The sequence below is a fragment of the Cydia fagiglandana genome, chromosome 6, assembly GCF_963556715.1.
Source record: "Cydia fagiglandana chromosome 6, ilCydFagi1.1, whole genome shotgun sequence".
Lineage (NCBI taxonomy): Eukaryota > Metazoa > Arthropoda > Insecta > Lepidoptera > Tortricidae > Cydia > Cydia fagiglandana.
The window spans coordinates 18,891,254-18,907,504 of record NC_085937.1 but is presented as its reverse complement, the minus strand read 5'-3'; the positions used below and the strand labels follow the sequence as shown (position 1 = coordinate 18,907,504).

Here is a 16,251-nt window from a genome sequence, read left to right as displayed (position 1 = left end):
CGACATACTCTCGGGGCGAATTGACAGTTCTCCTTTGCTGTTGGATATCAAATTTTCAGTGCCATCAATTAGAACTAGGAATTCTGAGCGTTGTCTGTTTAGTCTACCCAGAGTTCATACCAACTATGCTCAAAATTCGCCCATCAATCGTATTCTAAAACTATATAATAAACAATTTAGTAGTATCGACTTATTCGACTGCACAAAAACAACTTTAAAGAATCGTGTTCGGTCACTGCTACTGAAATCCAAAATTAGCGACAATTGACAAAATATAACTAAATAAATAAGTAAATTATAATAAATACATCGTAGTCGTCTCACACCACACACTATCACAGACAAATACACACACACGAACACAAACACGTGCACGTAAACACACACACACGTTACGCAAGCCCATGCACCTACTTTGTGAAATGTATTTTTTTCTCCCTTCTTTTTTCTTAACATTTTTTTTGTGTTGTTTCCACTTAGTTATTGTATATTAAATGTATTATTGTGGACATCTGTTATTGGCTTTGTTTTTTGCTCACTGTGCTATGTATCATGTACTTTCTGTATTGCTGTTGATGCCCCAAATAAATAAAATAAAGTTGTGTCTTACCTTACTCCTCGGATACACGCTCAGCACATCAGCCCACCACCTCGCCTCTTCTCTGCACGTTCCCTTCACGAAGGTGACTCGTTCCGGCGCCGTCACCGCCAGGCTATGTGCATGACCGGTGACGGAGTCCGCCTCGCTCACTTCCAGGACCGTGGTCATGTCGATGCTGGCTTGTGGGACTGTGTCTGGCTGTGGAAGAAAAAAACATGGTTAACTCTTTGTTATAATTTCTCAATATTTCAGAGATATAAGACTAGTGGCTCTGTGATCTGTAGACCTCGCGAACCTCATAGTCCGCCATTTAGGAAAAAAAAGAATCGAAAAAACTTGTCGATCCTGCTCACAAATATTTCACGAAAAATGGGACCTGTAATAGAGAAGAACATCCATCATGCGAAAACATTTTTGTCCATCCTGAAACGGAGACCTTCGCTCGGCTCCATCAATAACATAAGTGGCAAGCATGGACAAAAGATTGTCATATTACGAAAGTCAGGTTAAGAAGTGGAAGTTAAAAAAAAGTATGAAATGAAAAGCGTAATACCCTATGCTGTCAAAATATTGTGATAACAAACTCTAAGCAATACACGAAACTCCCTTTATATAAATTATTGCTACAATATTTGTTATCTCAATGGCATTAACAACATTGCATTGTCAATATTTAATGATCCGATAAATGGCATAAAATATCTCAAGACAACGCAGCCTTTTGCCCGAGCAAGACTTAACCTATCGGTAATATCATATCGGTTATGTTAAATGTATATTTCGTGTAAAGCTACAATTAAAGATCGTTTGAAACACCGACCACAGATACAATAACTCCACATAATTAATTAAAATAAATTACACCGCTAACCCGCAAAGGGGTCATCCATTAATTACATCACACGTTTAGGGGGAGGGAGGGGGTCAAGAAAATGTGACATATTGTGACATGGGGGAGGGGGGAGACACAAACTTTGTGACGTCACTTTAACTTCATCAGTAACCGAAAATTTATTTAAATTATTTTATTCGCTGTACATTTCAATAACAAGTTTTTAAAACGATAATCGTTTTTATTCGTTTAATTTTCTTTCCTAAGCAGTTTTGGGTTATAAAATTACTAATATTTATATCGGCAAAAATATTATGATAAAATATTAATAATACTTAGGTACTTACTTAATTCGATCTGGCGATTTCGTAGAAAAAAATGTGACGTCACACTAGGGGGGAGGGGTTTGCCAAATGTGACCAAGTGTGACAAGGAGGGGGGGAGGGGTCAAAAAACCTAAAAATTCGTGTAACGTAATTAATGGATGACCCCAAATGGCTCCCGTGTTCTGATAAAGCTCCATAGCTCTAAGCTATTTCTCTGTAGGCACTGGCCTGTTCCCATCAGCTCTGCCATACCTCACTCTGACACGCACTATTAGTTAACAGTTCATTAAATACTAGCAATTAAATCAAGCCTTTTCATTACTATAAAACTACAATCGAAAATCAACTCTAAATGTATACGGCTAAGGTATATTTTAAGGTGTAAGTCGAGATGGTGGAGGTGCTGGGATTTTTTCTGCCTCAACTATAGTAGCCGCAATACCAACTGGCGACTGAAGTCATAATGCCATCTCTTTTACTCTTGGTTGGTCTTTACAAGGGTAAAGGAGATAGCATTATGACCTCAGTTGCCACTTGGTATTGGGGTGAGTATAGCGATGAGACAGAGATGAAATGATAATCGTTATCTTATCAGTCACATCGTCAAGACTAGGAGTCTTAGTGGTCGTAAGATGTTTTAACAGGTATTTATTGTATAATTAACTTCAAATACCGTTTAAAGACTCCTGGAATACGCAATTTGTTTTAAAATTAATCGCATGCTGTAAATATTCAAACCGACAGTAAATATTATGCTACATTTATGTAAGAATGTAAACGAGTTTTTCTCAGGAAACTGCATGAGTCACGCTGACATCTTGCAAGTAAATGCACGTCAAGAGAGGACATATTAGCATACCGCTAGGATAACTGTCGGGACCGGACCGGCAGGGTCACAGGTCCGGCAATTAGTCGGATGGAGTGCGCAGGAGCATGCGTAATAGATGTTACTCTAGTCAAATATATGTATACAATTTTCGCCTTATCACAATGGAGTAAGGTGCAATAGTGTGAACACATATTTGACGTACGAGTCAGGAAGTCGACAACTATTTCCCTCTTATGTTGAATTGGTTTAAACTGACGACGATTCACTTATTTTTAAATAAGGAGCTCTAATTAAATATATGATGAGCATTTCAAAACCTAAAGGTCATTGCGAAATATTTGGTATATTTTGGATATGCTGTGATAAAACTAGTGCCTACGTCAAATCATGGGATTAGTTGTCAAGCGGACCCCAGGCTCCCATGAGCCGTGGCAAAATGCCGGGATAACGTCAGGAAGAAGATTTTGGATATGCTGTGGCTGTGGGACCGTGATTTTCCAATAATTTGATCAGCCTGCATGGGTTAACATCAATATTTTTGTCATCTACTGTATCTATCGCTAATCCAAGTAATCCTCCCACTTATATTCATGTTGTCGGTCGCCGAGCTAGTGCTAGGTCTAATTTCTGATTTCACAAAATTCTTAGTAAACATCTAGAAATGAATTATGGTAACATTCCATTTCTGACTGCAGCTGCACTAACTAGTACTGAACGCGTCGCTGTTATTGTCAATTTCCATAGTAAAATGGACAGTAATGCAGCTGTCGTTGGAAATGGACTGTCACCTTTAGGTTCCTCCTTGCATAGAGCTCCCCTATGCCTCTCGTGTCGAATGATGGTCCCTATGACAGTTCCTTTAAGTATCTTTTAGTATGCCTTAAATTAAAAAAATAATTGCAGAAATACATATTTTTATTACTTAAATGTTACATTTCTAAATAAATGAATGTGCTATACGTCCAAAAACATTTTTGAATGTTAAAATGTTTAGGTGCTGAAATGGAAGAGAACAATCTCACACCTGAGGATGCCGAAGACCGGGCAAAGTGGAGAAGATTAAGCAGGAAAGCGGACCCTGGCGCCAGGCCGGGAAAACGCTAGGTTGAAGAAGAAGAAAATGTTTGGGTGGGTGTTAAAATTTTTGTAGACAAACTAAACATTTTACGTGATAGCTACTCCATATAAAATGAACTATCATATGATGATGATGATGGTCATCATTTGACGCGAAAGGTTATAAGAATACAACAGGGAATAGTGGCGGGAAATTCTGGCTCCGCCCACACACCATTCGCATGCGCTGTGTTCCTGTTCAATCAAGATGCAAGCCAGATTGCAGCCGCCAATCAACACGACTAATTGCACACCTGTGACCTTGTCCGGCTGCGTTTATCGTGTGACCTGCCATCCTAGCGGTATGCAAATGTGCAAGCGGTGCAAGCAAGTGATGAGATAGCGGACCCGTTATGACTTGTGACGACCGAGTTCTTGGCCAATAAAGGGTTTCGAGCTATGGAGAGGGCTATGCTCGGAGTCTCTCTGCGTGATCGAATCAGAAATGAGGAGATCCGTAGACGAACTAAAGTCACCGACATAGCAAGCATAGCAAGCTGAAGTGGCAATGGGCAGGCCACATTGTACGCAGAGAAGATGGCCGATGGGATCGAAAAGTGCTCGAATGGACACCACGGACTATATAGCAAGATATCGATATAGTCAGCGACAAGTAAAACGGTTGTGGTTTCTCTATGTCCAACACGTACGGTGGCTCATCGTTAATGCCCTAGAAATGCAAATATTAAGTACATATATCGAATTACTTGGGCAACACACTCAACGCGCACAGATCAAGCCAATTCTTGGCAAAATGCGCCCAGAACAGATAAAGGGTATTATTTTCTTTGTATTATTTTATTTGTTTGTCTTTGGGAGTGGAGACCACGGACTAGCAAGCGCAGCGTAGGACTTTCACCCACGAGATGGACAGACGACCTTGTTAAGGTCGCCAGAAGACGCTGGATACGGGTCGCTTCCAACCGGCACGTATGGAGATCCAAGGGGGAGGACTATGTTCAGCAGTGGACGTCTTATGTCTGAGATGATGATGATGATGATGAAAGGTTTTCCAGTATTATCTACATATGCTCTTGTTTCTAACGATGGGGTCGTGTCAGTATGTGTTGAAAATGTCTCCCACTTAGTTACAACTGTACCTATTGTAAATGCAAAGCGATGGTTCTGGAATATGAATTTTCAAATGTATGCTTGTTTGCCACAGACGTGGTTTCGAATAAAACTCGGTTCACTTCAGCAATTATATGAATTTTATTTTTTTCTTTAAAGCAGAAATCAAGAAACATACATCCTAGAAAGAAGAAAATAATCGAATCGAAGTCGACAAGATATCCCTGAATTATTAGATATACGAGTAGCTATGAGTTTTAAAATGGGTCACTCGCGTACTTTAAGTCGATCACATCACATGACATGTTTTGCTCCGTAACATATCGAACAATCATCGTCTTAAAATACGTAGATGACCCGTTTTAATATGTCTGTGTATCACGGAAGTTTAGTTATTAAAATCCCTGATCGTCCATATCTTGCGCCGGCGCACCGGACTTCGAAATAGTTCGGTTGACGACCGTCGCCCGCGCGCCGACGTTTCGAAAATAGAACTGCAACGGGATTCCGCGCCCATCCGACTGCAGCAAAAACACATTTCGTTGAGGATTGCATCTCGGCCCTGATTAATAAGATAAGGAAGCATGCTAAGATCTACTGCAATTACAAGTTGATGGTTTAGTAGGTTTCGAAAACAGGGAAAAAATGTCTACCTAGCAAGAATTCAGCATGTAATTTGGTCTTGACCAGGGCAGATGCTGTTAGTTCTTTAGTAGTTAGTAGTGTAAGTGGATATGTGTGCAGTAGCCAGAGCCGCATATAACTTCCTAGATACCATGTGGGTTTTTGCTAGTTGCTCATAAATAATAGCGAATAGATGTTATCAGTAACGCGGAACAAACGTGCCGATACAAAAGCGATCTGGCTCGTAGAAACAATGAGACAATTGGATTTATAACAGCACTTTCGCGTCCGAAAATGGTCTAATTTGACGTAGGTATTCGTCGTACGCGCAGGGTAAGGGCGCGCACGGAATGCGCAAGCGTTATTAAGCGCTATCGAATTTGGGTTTACAGTAATAATATAACAGTGTCAGGTGAAAATAGAAGGGCATTTTATTTATGAGTACCATTAGTTAATAATATACAGGATATTATCTAACAGGTGGCAAACAAGGAAAGCAAACCCCCCATCCGATGGGAATAATAAACACCAAGAGAATCACAAAGGAACCTCGACGCGAAAAGAAGAAGAAGGAGAAAGAGAGAGACTTTTAACCCTTAATTCGGCAACGTTCGAAATACTGGAACCCTTTGACCTTCCTTTTGTATCTTCTTAACCAGGATCACTGCTACTATTGAGCACTGAGGACGTCTAAACTCATTACCTTCCGTGTTTTCTGTTGATTTAAGGGTTAAACAGAAAAGCAAACTTGGAACTTTAGTATGACCGTAGCTTTAAGATTACGCAACGGTTCCCTCCGTCCCGCCCATAATTTTCAGGACCGGTACAAGACAGCCCGATGAATGCATTCCTAGCCCCATTACACCCGTACTTCAGTCCAATCAAACGCTCTGTTTACCCTTTCGACCACTCCATTCCATTAGGGAATGTACTTCTAAAATCAACCCTGTCGCAGTTAAATTAAAGTTTACTTTCCAACGAGGAGAGATGGCAAGTTTGAGAAGTAAAGTAGTTGTACTGTTGAATTGACAATGACTTGTGAATCAAGATGGTAGTGCGATTGACAGTGGTTTAGTATTCGGTGTAGTTTGCATAGTATTCCTTACATAACAGGCTTCTGACCTTATTTAGGGCTGGAACTGCTGAGTTTATAGTACGCCGTGATTGTATATTCAGTCCTGTAGAAGATTACTTGTACTTTGTAAACTTATCAGTACTATACTGATGTTAAGAGTCACACGAACGACGCCGCCATACAATCGAACGATATTCCGAAATAACATGAAATTTGACATGAACATGCAAGTAGGTAATAAACAAACATCTAAGGTCAATATGGCTTTCGTCATGGGACTATTCCGACCAGTAGCGTTTTTCTCGAATAACGAACAACGTTGATAATTTCGTCGACAGAGCAGCGATTGCTTTTAGTCTCAGCGATTAAAAGCAAATGGTTTTTACGATAGAAAATCAAAGAAATATACGCTCGTAGTCGTAATGTACTGGTACCTATTCATTCATTTACCTATAAGTTTATCTCATGTTCAGTATTGTTCACATATACAAGACACTTATATAAGTTGTTGTTACCTATAATTAGATAAGGATCAGTCATGATTGTTATATAGATTTAAGAGCATGTAAGATGTATTACCTGTTGGTAATCCTAAATAAAGAAAATTAAAATTAAAATTAGACGTAATAGGCCCTATGACGGAATTAGCCACATTGACCTAAAGCTGTCCTTATGTATGTCTGGTACTAAGTATTCGTTGCAGATCATGTAATAAAATGTTGTATGACTTGTATGTATGTATTTGTAAGTATAACAATTTTTAGCAACAAAAACTATATGTTCATATCCAACTTCATGTTATTTCAAATTATCGTTTTTAAATGAGAGCGTAATTTGGATTGTATGGCGGCGGCGGCACGTTACACGTGTTGCCTCCCCGTCACACTAACGTACGAATTTACAAAAGCGACAGAGAGGCAACACGTCAAACGTAGTTCGCGGTAGGCCCTCAGTGTATGTACTACCAGGTCCCCTGGGTTCTAGTCATTAGTTATTTCGCCGTCTACCTTGCCAGTGACCAATTGACCATTACTTCTTCAAGGTTATGGTTACGACCGTCTTCCCCGACAGACGGAAGAAATAGTTACACAGTAGACATTTAAAGCCAATGGACATTTACAGCTTACGGACGGACATATTTACTAATCGTAAATATATATTGAACTGTAAATATACTAGTTGTCAGAGGACTATCAGGCTGTTGCAACCGGTCTGGGTCTAGAAGGCCAATTCGAGCGTTAAAAATATTAATTGGATATTCATTTGAAAAGTTTCATTACTCGCAGCGTAGAGTCTGTGCGAAAAGAGAAGAGTCGTAGAATGTATTGGACCCCATACATTTCACGACTCTTCTCTTTCCGCACTGACTCTATCTTGCTATAGTCCATTTTTTTAGCATTAGAAATAACTTCGCAGAAGTAAGCGTGTGGTTTCAAATCCAGCACTTTTAGCGGTAATAATTTGAAGTAAATTATATGTATTGACCATGTTACATTAGATAATTTAATAATTATTAACAATTAGAGCCTGATAAAAACTGCACGCTTGCTTCTGTGGAGTTCTTTCTAATGCTAAAAAAACGAACTAACTATAGTGTTTTTACCAAAATTGGTACACATGTAGTTTATTGCCTGGAATAAGACTTAGTATACCTACATTTAATTCCAAAATTCGTCCCTAAAGAGGGTGCAATGTTCGCTGAAAATTAGTAAGGAGAGGGTTAAAGGACTGTTTTACAATTTCTAGGTACACGGATGGTGAGTGTCAAATAAATATCATATCAAGATTAGATTGTTAAAGTTCGAATATGTATTATACTGCGCGCGCGCATGTAAATATGCTGGCGTTATTGATCGCGCCGGGTTACTTAACAGTTCGTACAATTATTTTGTGTATTAGTGTTGGAATTACTTTGTAGATGGCGCTGAAAGTTTTGAGATAGTGCGTTTTGAAATGAAATGTGAGTGGGGTTCAGGCCTAAATACATATGTGTGACTTTTAAGGAGGGAAGGAAATACATGTGTGACTTTTAAGAAGGAGGGAAAAGTTTAAAATCACTACTGCAAATATTAATTATCATTTTTAAAAATATGTTCCAAGTAAAACCCGCAGGTACAGTCAGCAGCAAAAGTTGCTAAGCCGGCGAGGTGTTCAAAATTTTTTTGCCGCTCGTTCTGCTGCTAATCATGTTAATAGCCGAAATTAATATCGTTCAACTATATCTAGATTTATAAACTTATTGTTTATAACAGTTTTAGTCACATCTCATCAATCAACGGACATATCTAATCAAAACAAACGCTTTCTAATATCAACAATAGCCGTTGATACTTTATTAACAGTACTATTATTCCAAAAGATCTTAACCGCCACGAATTTAGTTTAAAAACCCGTCCTTTCACAAGCAAAATGTGTTTTATAAACCTATATTTTGATTCAAGAATGTCATAACAACCATGAGTTTGTTTAAACTTTAGATTTTAGAACGCTGCCGGCGCGTCATTCTGAACCTTGTTAGAATGCACTAAGGTTCATATTGGGCTGTAGCCGCGCGTCAGTTGACGTCTATAGCGATTAAAGGGTTAAAATACGTCCTTTTATAAGCATTGTGTGTGTGTAGGGATAAGACTGCGTGGGGCCTGTGACGGGTTGGGGACTTAAGACTTGGGTGTCTAATCGGGTCTATTATGAGATTGTCGTGACTAGGGATAATAGAATATGGGTCAATGGGTCAGTTTATTAAAATACAGTCTGCTTTTTAAAAGAGAGAGGTAAACGAGTAGACGAATCGCTTGGACACCTGCAATATCAGAGGGGTCACAAATGCGTTGCCGGCCTTATATGAATGTAATAAAATGTTTACAGATATGTTATTTAATGGCCCAAATTGACAAATTATTAAAACTGACAAAATAAGTGTAGGTATTAAAATCAGCACTATATATGTGTAGTTATGTAACTACATACCTATAGATATTTAAGTATATTTATTAAATACCTATACTAAACTTGATAACCAAAACCTAATTTACTAAAAGCCATAATAATTAACTCAAATCTGGTATTTCGAGTTATGATTTACGTTCCCCAGATTGGGTTATTAAGATAACTGAACCCTAGGTTGCATTGCAACAGATGGAGTGATTAAAATAATGAATATTTATCGAAATACTGACTAAAACGCCCAATACTGTTTAGTATGTACAATCACTACACCTTATAAAACAAAGTCCTCCGCCGCGTCTGTCTGTTTGTGTGTTTGTATATTCGCGATAAACTCAAAAACTACTAAACGGATTTTCATGCGGTTTTCACCTATCAATAGAGTGATTCTTGAGGAAGATTTAGGTGTATAATTTAACCCGTGCGAAGACGGGGCGGGTCGCTAGTAATATACAAAATATCGACGACCGCTTGAAGCTTGACCGCGTGAAGACAGTATTGGAAGAAGTCTTAAAATAGTTATATTTGAGTCTTAAAATAGTTATAGTTAGTTTGTTATTTGGTTTTGTTGTGTTGTTAGCTTTTGGTACCTGGGTTCAGTATATTTCTCTTCCTTTTAAGCAACTCCATAAAACAGATACTTACTCCTAAAATTGTACTTAACATCTTATAAAGCTACAATAAATAGGTAATAACTTAGATAATAGAAACGTGTCTTAGGTACCTACCGACCTAGGTACGGATTCGGTTTCGTTATACCATCGCCCACACTGGTAACTGACAGTTCGTACACCTTATTACAAAAGGCATAAGGTCCACCGATGGACAGTTTAGTTAATAAAGTTGCTGTTTGTATATACATCTATCATAGTTCCCTCTACAAATGAAGTCAAATTTTCGTATTTTTGTTACTTCCCAGTATATGGAAAACTATGTTTTTTCTAAAATATATTATTAATCCAAAAAAACTCCGACCCTACGCGGAAGCTATCTAAAGGCGTGACGTCATAAATCAGCGCCTGCGCTGTGCCAAACAATTAGCCTTCCACCTCGCGTCCTGGCCAGCTTTGCTTGGCCCTTCGTTACTTCAAGCGAACCTTCAGACAAAACGATGTAAGTGGGAAAACACTATTCTTTCGTGGCGATTCTTTTTTATTAGGAAAAAATACCTGAAATTAAATGTTATCTAATTACATATTATGCGACTGTTAAAGGGAAGGTAATGTTATTAAACATACAGCAATGGACAACATTTGTATTAATTACGCTGTAAATAAATATGTGACGTTCCACGGCAAAAGGTACCTTATGGCGGCTGGCGCTTACGTCGCATAGCGCTGTAATAATATTGGAGCGGCGTTAATAATAGCGTAAGCGCCAACCGCCATAAGGTACCTTTACCCATGGGACGACACATATCATAAATTAGTTCAGCTACACTCAGTACTTTTTACTAGTGCGCTTATTGTACGTATATTCCTAATATTAACTATAAATCAAATGTGTTTCGGGCTTAAGAAGCATTTTATCTGGCTCTTGAACTATGATGTTACAAAGGAAATATTTAAAGCAATGCGCTGTCACGAAGCTTTTATCATCCGGCCCACCTACACTAAAATTTATATGCCTCGAGGTGTAAAACTGTAGAAGACATCAACCTTCCGGAAAAATTGAGTATTTAGACAATTTTAATAAAAGTTTGTAGCTCTTTGAAACTCCTGTAATAGGTGATTACTGCAGTGGTTAAACTCTCCTCAGTGCATAAAAATTAATAAAAATGAGAATAGACCTTACGCTCTTTTTTCCCCACGCTCGCGTCGGTCCTATCTCACTGGCCGTCGAAGTGGGCACATTACGAATTTGTCACGCGGCCCGTTTGGTGTCGCTGGTGGTAACGGCAAGCGACATCCACTGAACATAGATGGACCTTATGTCTATGCCAATAAGATTCATAATACGTCAGTCAGCAGTGAGGACGTTGATATTGCACTCTGCAAACCAAATTGGCAACCGGGGTTGTAGAACTTCTCATTCACACTCGCGTGGTCGCAGCTAGAGCAAGAGAGATAAGATATGACCCCGCTCTTCAGTTTGGTTTGCGGCTACTAAAACAGCAACACTCTTAACTGACTATCAATGGACTTTATATATTTGGAATAAGGTTTAAGATCGGTTAACAGCATTGAGGTTATATTTATGCCCAGCGCTGGGAACCGCTAGGATTTACTGCGATTTGGGTGGTACGCGTATGCTGTTAGTCAATTGAGTGTTTAATTGTTTTGCACATTTATTATTTAGACAGTTTTCTGCCTTTCGTCTCCAGTGAAACAAACGGCAGCTGTAATTACTTTAATGTTTTAATTAATTAAAGCTAGTATAATTTCAATAGGTACATGTTTTTCTTTAGCCCTTGATAATAGACCATTGTTTGCAATTATGTTACTTACATATTATTACCCATAGTTACCCGCTTAGGTTATCCGAATACTTACGAAAACAATTATTTACTTATAAAATATACACATTTAATTTGTACTGTCAAAAATACATACATATATAAATTAAATAAAAAAGCACTTTTAACCATATACATAATATGATATCAAGTCATTAAAATTCTTAATTATAGATAAATTAGACAGACGGGAATTTATTAAGGCCACTCCATAAAACAATATATCTCCGGCCTACACAAAACTCCCCGGTTTACCCGAAAATGGTAAAAAGACGCTTATGGTAATATGCCTGCCGGCCGGTTCTGAAATGTTTTTAAAAGATAAGATAAAGGAAGCGGTTAGCGTTAGTATGTGTATGTCACGCGGTAACGTGTGCCACATTCGATGAATGGCGGTCGCTTGTGTAGGGTTGTGTCGAAACAGATTCATTCAGAAGAGATTGGGAAAACTTTATAACACTGAAACATAAGGTGACAGCCCATTTCCAACGACAGCTGCATTACTGTTCATTTTACTATGGAAATTGACAATCACAGCGACGCGTTCAGTACCGGAAGTGCCGCTGCGGTTAGAAATAGATTGTTACCAATACAATGAACCTAAAAAGCCACCCAGATCGATTAATTGAGATTAGGCTTTCACAGCCTTCTATTCTTGTCGGTAGTAACCCTGCCTATACGAAACAGGAGATCCGGGTTCGAATCCGCGTAAGGTATTTATTTGTGTGGTCATCACGAAACTTTGAATGCGAACTGTTCGGATACATCTAAACGAAAAAGTAATCGAGTAAGTAATCGATACTTTTGGCGCTTTGTTTCATCTGCTAATTGTTGCTGACGGTACTTATCTCACGTCACAACAATGTATTACAATAGTTATTTGTTTTACAAGGGGGCAAAGTTGTTGTTTAACCGCTCGTGCTAATATTGATACCTGAGCAAGCGAAAGATTCCAAAATTGAACCACGAGCGTAGCGAGTGGTTCGAAAAATGGGATCTTGAGCGTTGCGAAGGTTTCAAAGCACGAGGGTTAAACAAAATTTGCCCCCGAGTGAAACACAAAATTTTTCACCACACCAACCCGAAGCAAATATTAAATGTAAAATATCAAACATAATCAAACCAAATCAAACCCAAATGAATGTTATCAAATATTTTTCATCCAAAATCGTAATTTAAAAGTCAATTCTACCAGTAAATATAAGAAAACAACTCAAAATTTGCATTTGATTACTTTGCCTCACATGTGAATAAAACGCAACTTTGCTATCAGTTTTTGAAGTGCAAAGTAAGGCTTTCCGAGTTGGTGTGGTGAAAAATTATTTTAATCGTCAACCGGCAGCCCTGCGCGCGCGCATGCAGTGACACGAGCATCTCATTAACACCACAGGATTGAGGCCTCGCTAGTTACCGGCCGTGTGGCCGAGTATAGGCCAACTCTGGCGAATAAGCCTTCGATCTGGAGGTCTATTTAACGTACCAACCTATTTAAAAAGAAAGAGGTAGGAGGAGAAGACGTGTAGCAATAATTTAAGGTACTCTGACCGAAAGTAAATTACAAGCATGAAAGCCAACCCAGCTATCGTTGGCATGCAGAATTTGGCGTATTACCCCAGACCAGAGGGAGAGGGCCTACCGTGAACCACGTTCGACATGTTGCCTCTCTGTTCCACTTATAAATTCGTACGTAAGTGTGACAGGGAGGCAACACGTCGAACGTGCTTCGCGGTGGGCCCTCAGAAGTCAACGCACGCGATTCTATAACTATACTGGTTGTCCTGAGCAAAACATACGCCTGCAATATATGCTATTGGAACGCAAGTGAGACCCAATTATAGGCCTCGAAGATTAAGGCCCGCATATAGGTGGGCGTGGAGGATGCGCTGGATGCAAACCATGCTCTAGTTGTTGACAATGTATGCGTGCATGCGGATGCTAACAGATTATTGAACTTTTTTTATACTTACCTACTTTAAAAACCCGATTATATACCCTGGCACTGGGTTTAAACGAAAACTTGGCTAGCTTGGAAATGAAATACAATCATCGAAAACAGTTAATCGACTAAGTTGTAAGTGTTGATAAATTATGCTGGGGCGCGAAAACATCAATATTTTCTTGAATAATTTGGAAAAGATGGCAGTAGTAACACGACATTCTGACTCTGTAGTTTGAAATTGGGCCCACCCGCCCCATCGTCGTAGTTATTTGGTCAAAAATTAACCGATCCGATAATATTCACGATCCAAGGTTTTTCTTCATCTACCTAAGATCGCATTTCTAGAAAGTCGGACACCGTTTTTAGATCATAGAAGTAGGTGGTAAACAAAATAGCAGTCTGACCGCAGCCGGGCTAAATCGCCGCTCGGGGCCGCTATTCGATACAAAAACCATCGATACTCGCAATATAGTAGTAATGCAAACAAAGCCGCAGGTTGGAAATGTTTCTTGGCGTGAATGGTCCAAGATTTACGATGTTTATTGTTATATGCAATTTTTGAAATATGGAAAATTTAGCTATGTATGATTGGGTTAAATTTAGCAAGCTAAATTAGGCTCACTTCCCATTATTAGATTGAGCTGAAACTTTCCATGCGTATCCCCGCCTATTCGTCGCCTAGTATCCATACGGTGAGCTTTGCTTAGTTCAGGGCTAGGTCGATCTCTGTTTGATTGTCCCCAGATATTTAGACCCGGACCCATAGACTAGGAATCCTCTAGACTGAGTTTAGAGCAATTATTTCATGCAACCGATGATGCCAAAAATGCGGGGGTGCGCGGGACGAGGTTAGCGAAGTCCCGTGATGTGATTGGTCCGTTCAAAGACACGGACGTCACACAAAGACACTTTCGACTCGAACATGGAGTAAAATTACCGTATGCGTGGCAGAGGGGGTAGCGCGACTATGTTGAGTCTGGTGGATGTTTTGTCTGTGCCCGGACCCGGCTAAGTTTCCATGCCAAGTGCTACGTCAAGTAGGTATATACTTATAGGGATATGTATGCGTTCTTAATGAGTTTGTACAAAGTTGGCGTGGTGAGTCTATTTATTTATTTTAAAGTTCTATTTAAAAAAAAAACCAAGGCAAAATTCGTAAAAAGTCAGAAACGCTCATCTCTTCCTCTTCACTCCAGCTCAGCCGTCACAGCCACTGATCCCGACCCCGTTATCAACGATGTTTCCTCAATGTATTTATTTCCTCCATTTATTAGTGGCCCGATCATATCGAGCCGTTATCCGTTTTTTCCATCAGGGGGCCTAGCCAAGGTGACAGTCGTTGATAGAAAACGCCAATCGTGAGTGAAATAATGCGTGGAAAAGATCGCGTGACTTTTCGTTGCATCTGTCATCCCGATATATTTTTTTTATTTTCGTATGGTCGATGTTATATGTACGATTGTACGATGGTCATTCAGGCCCCCTAGTCGATGAATGAAAATAATGCTAATGAACGTACTTATATCCTGTTATGGCCTTATGGCTTAAGAGATCATAAAGAAATAGTTTTTTTTCGCGAAGACTAATAAATAAATATGTAAGGTCAATGTGGCGAAGTCAGTCATACTTTTTTTTTTACTTTGGAGTGATCTAGTTCCGTTAATTATTCACCTATGTTACTGCTTGTAATCGCATACGATGAAGAATTTAATAAGGAATGAAAATAATGCGAATGAACGTACTTATATCTGTTATGGCCTTATGGCTTAAGAGATGATAAAGAGATAGATTTTTTTGGCGAAGACTAATAAATAAATATGTAACTCATTTACCGCGGTTTTATTAATTTCTAAAGAAATGGTAAAATTGAAATGTAGAAATATGCTGTGTGTTAGGGGCCCACAGATTAACAGTTCGCCGGACGATATCAGCCTGTCAGCTGTTCGGAACTGTCACGTTTTGCGTTTATTTAACTGACAGACTTATATCGTCCGGCGAACTGGTAATCTGTGGGCCCCTTTATGTTTGTAATAACAAAAATTATGACAATTCGTTCGTAGGTAGCTTCTGGCGCCAATTTAACGATAATCGTAAATTTTCGTTCATGCAACAAGCTTTAAATATAAATAACATTAACTTTATTGATACAGTAATAATTATATCCTTCCCTTCCCTCTGACTGCACGAAAGCAGAGCGCAATAAATAGCAAAAGTTAATTAAAACAATCGATTTAAAACTATAAAGAAACATGAAAATAAAGGTTAAACACACGCGCGTTTATCACCCGGTCGATAAACATCTCGATGTCGAAAACGAGAGCCGATCAATTAAAATCGATATTCGTAATCGATTCCGATTATAAATGGGCGATGATTGCAGCTCACTCCATTCGAATTTATCGTGTCGATACATATTTTAAAGTTCGCAATTGTTTCGTTT

The 16,251-nt window shown here is 39.0% G+C and overlaps 2 protein-coding genes across 2 annotated transcripts in view; one reads left to right on the top strand and one right to left on the bottom strand.

Moving 5' to 3' along the window:
* LOC134665450 (protein outspread) overlaps positions 1-16,251 on the bottom strand; it is a 417,047-nt gene that overhangs the window by 82,158 nt on the left and 318,638 nt on the right. The window contains exon 4 of the mRNA XM_063522424.1: positions 611-799. Within this exon, the coding sequence (XP_063378494.1) occupies positions 611-799 (189 nt within the window). The remainder of the gene's footprint in view (positions 1-610; positions 800-16,251) is intronic.
* LOC134665434 (uncharacterized) overlaps positions 1-16,251 on the top strand; it is a 579,666-nt gene that overhangs the window by 506,805 nt on the left and 56,610 nt on the right. The window lies entirely within an intron of this gene.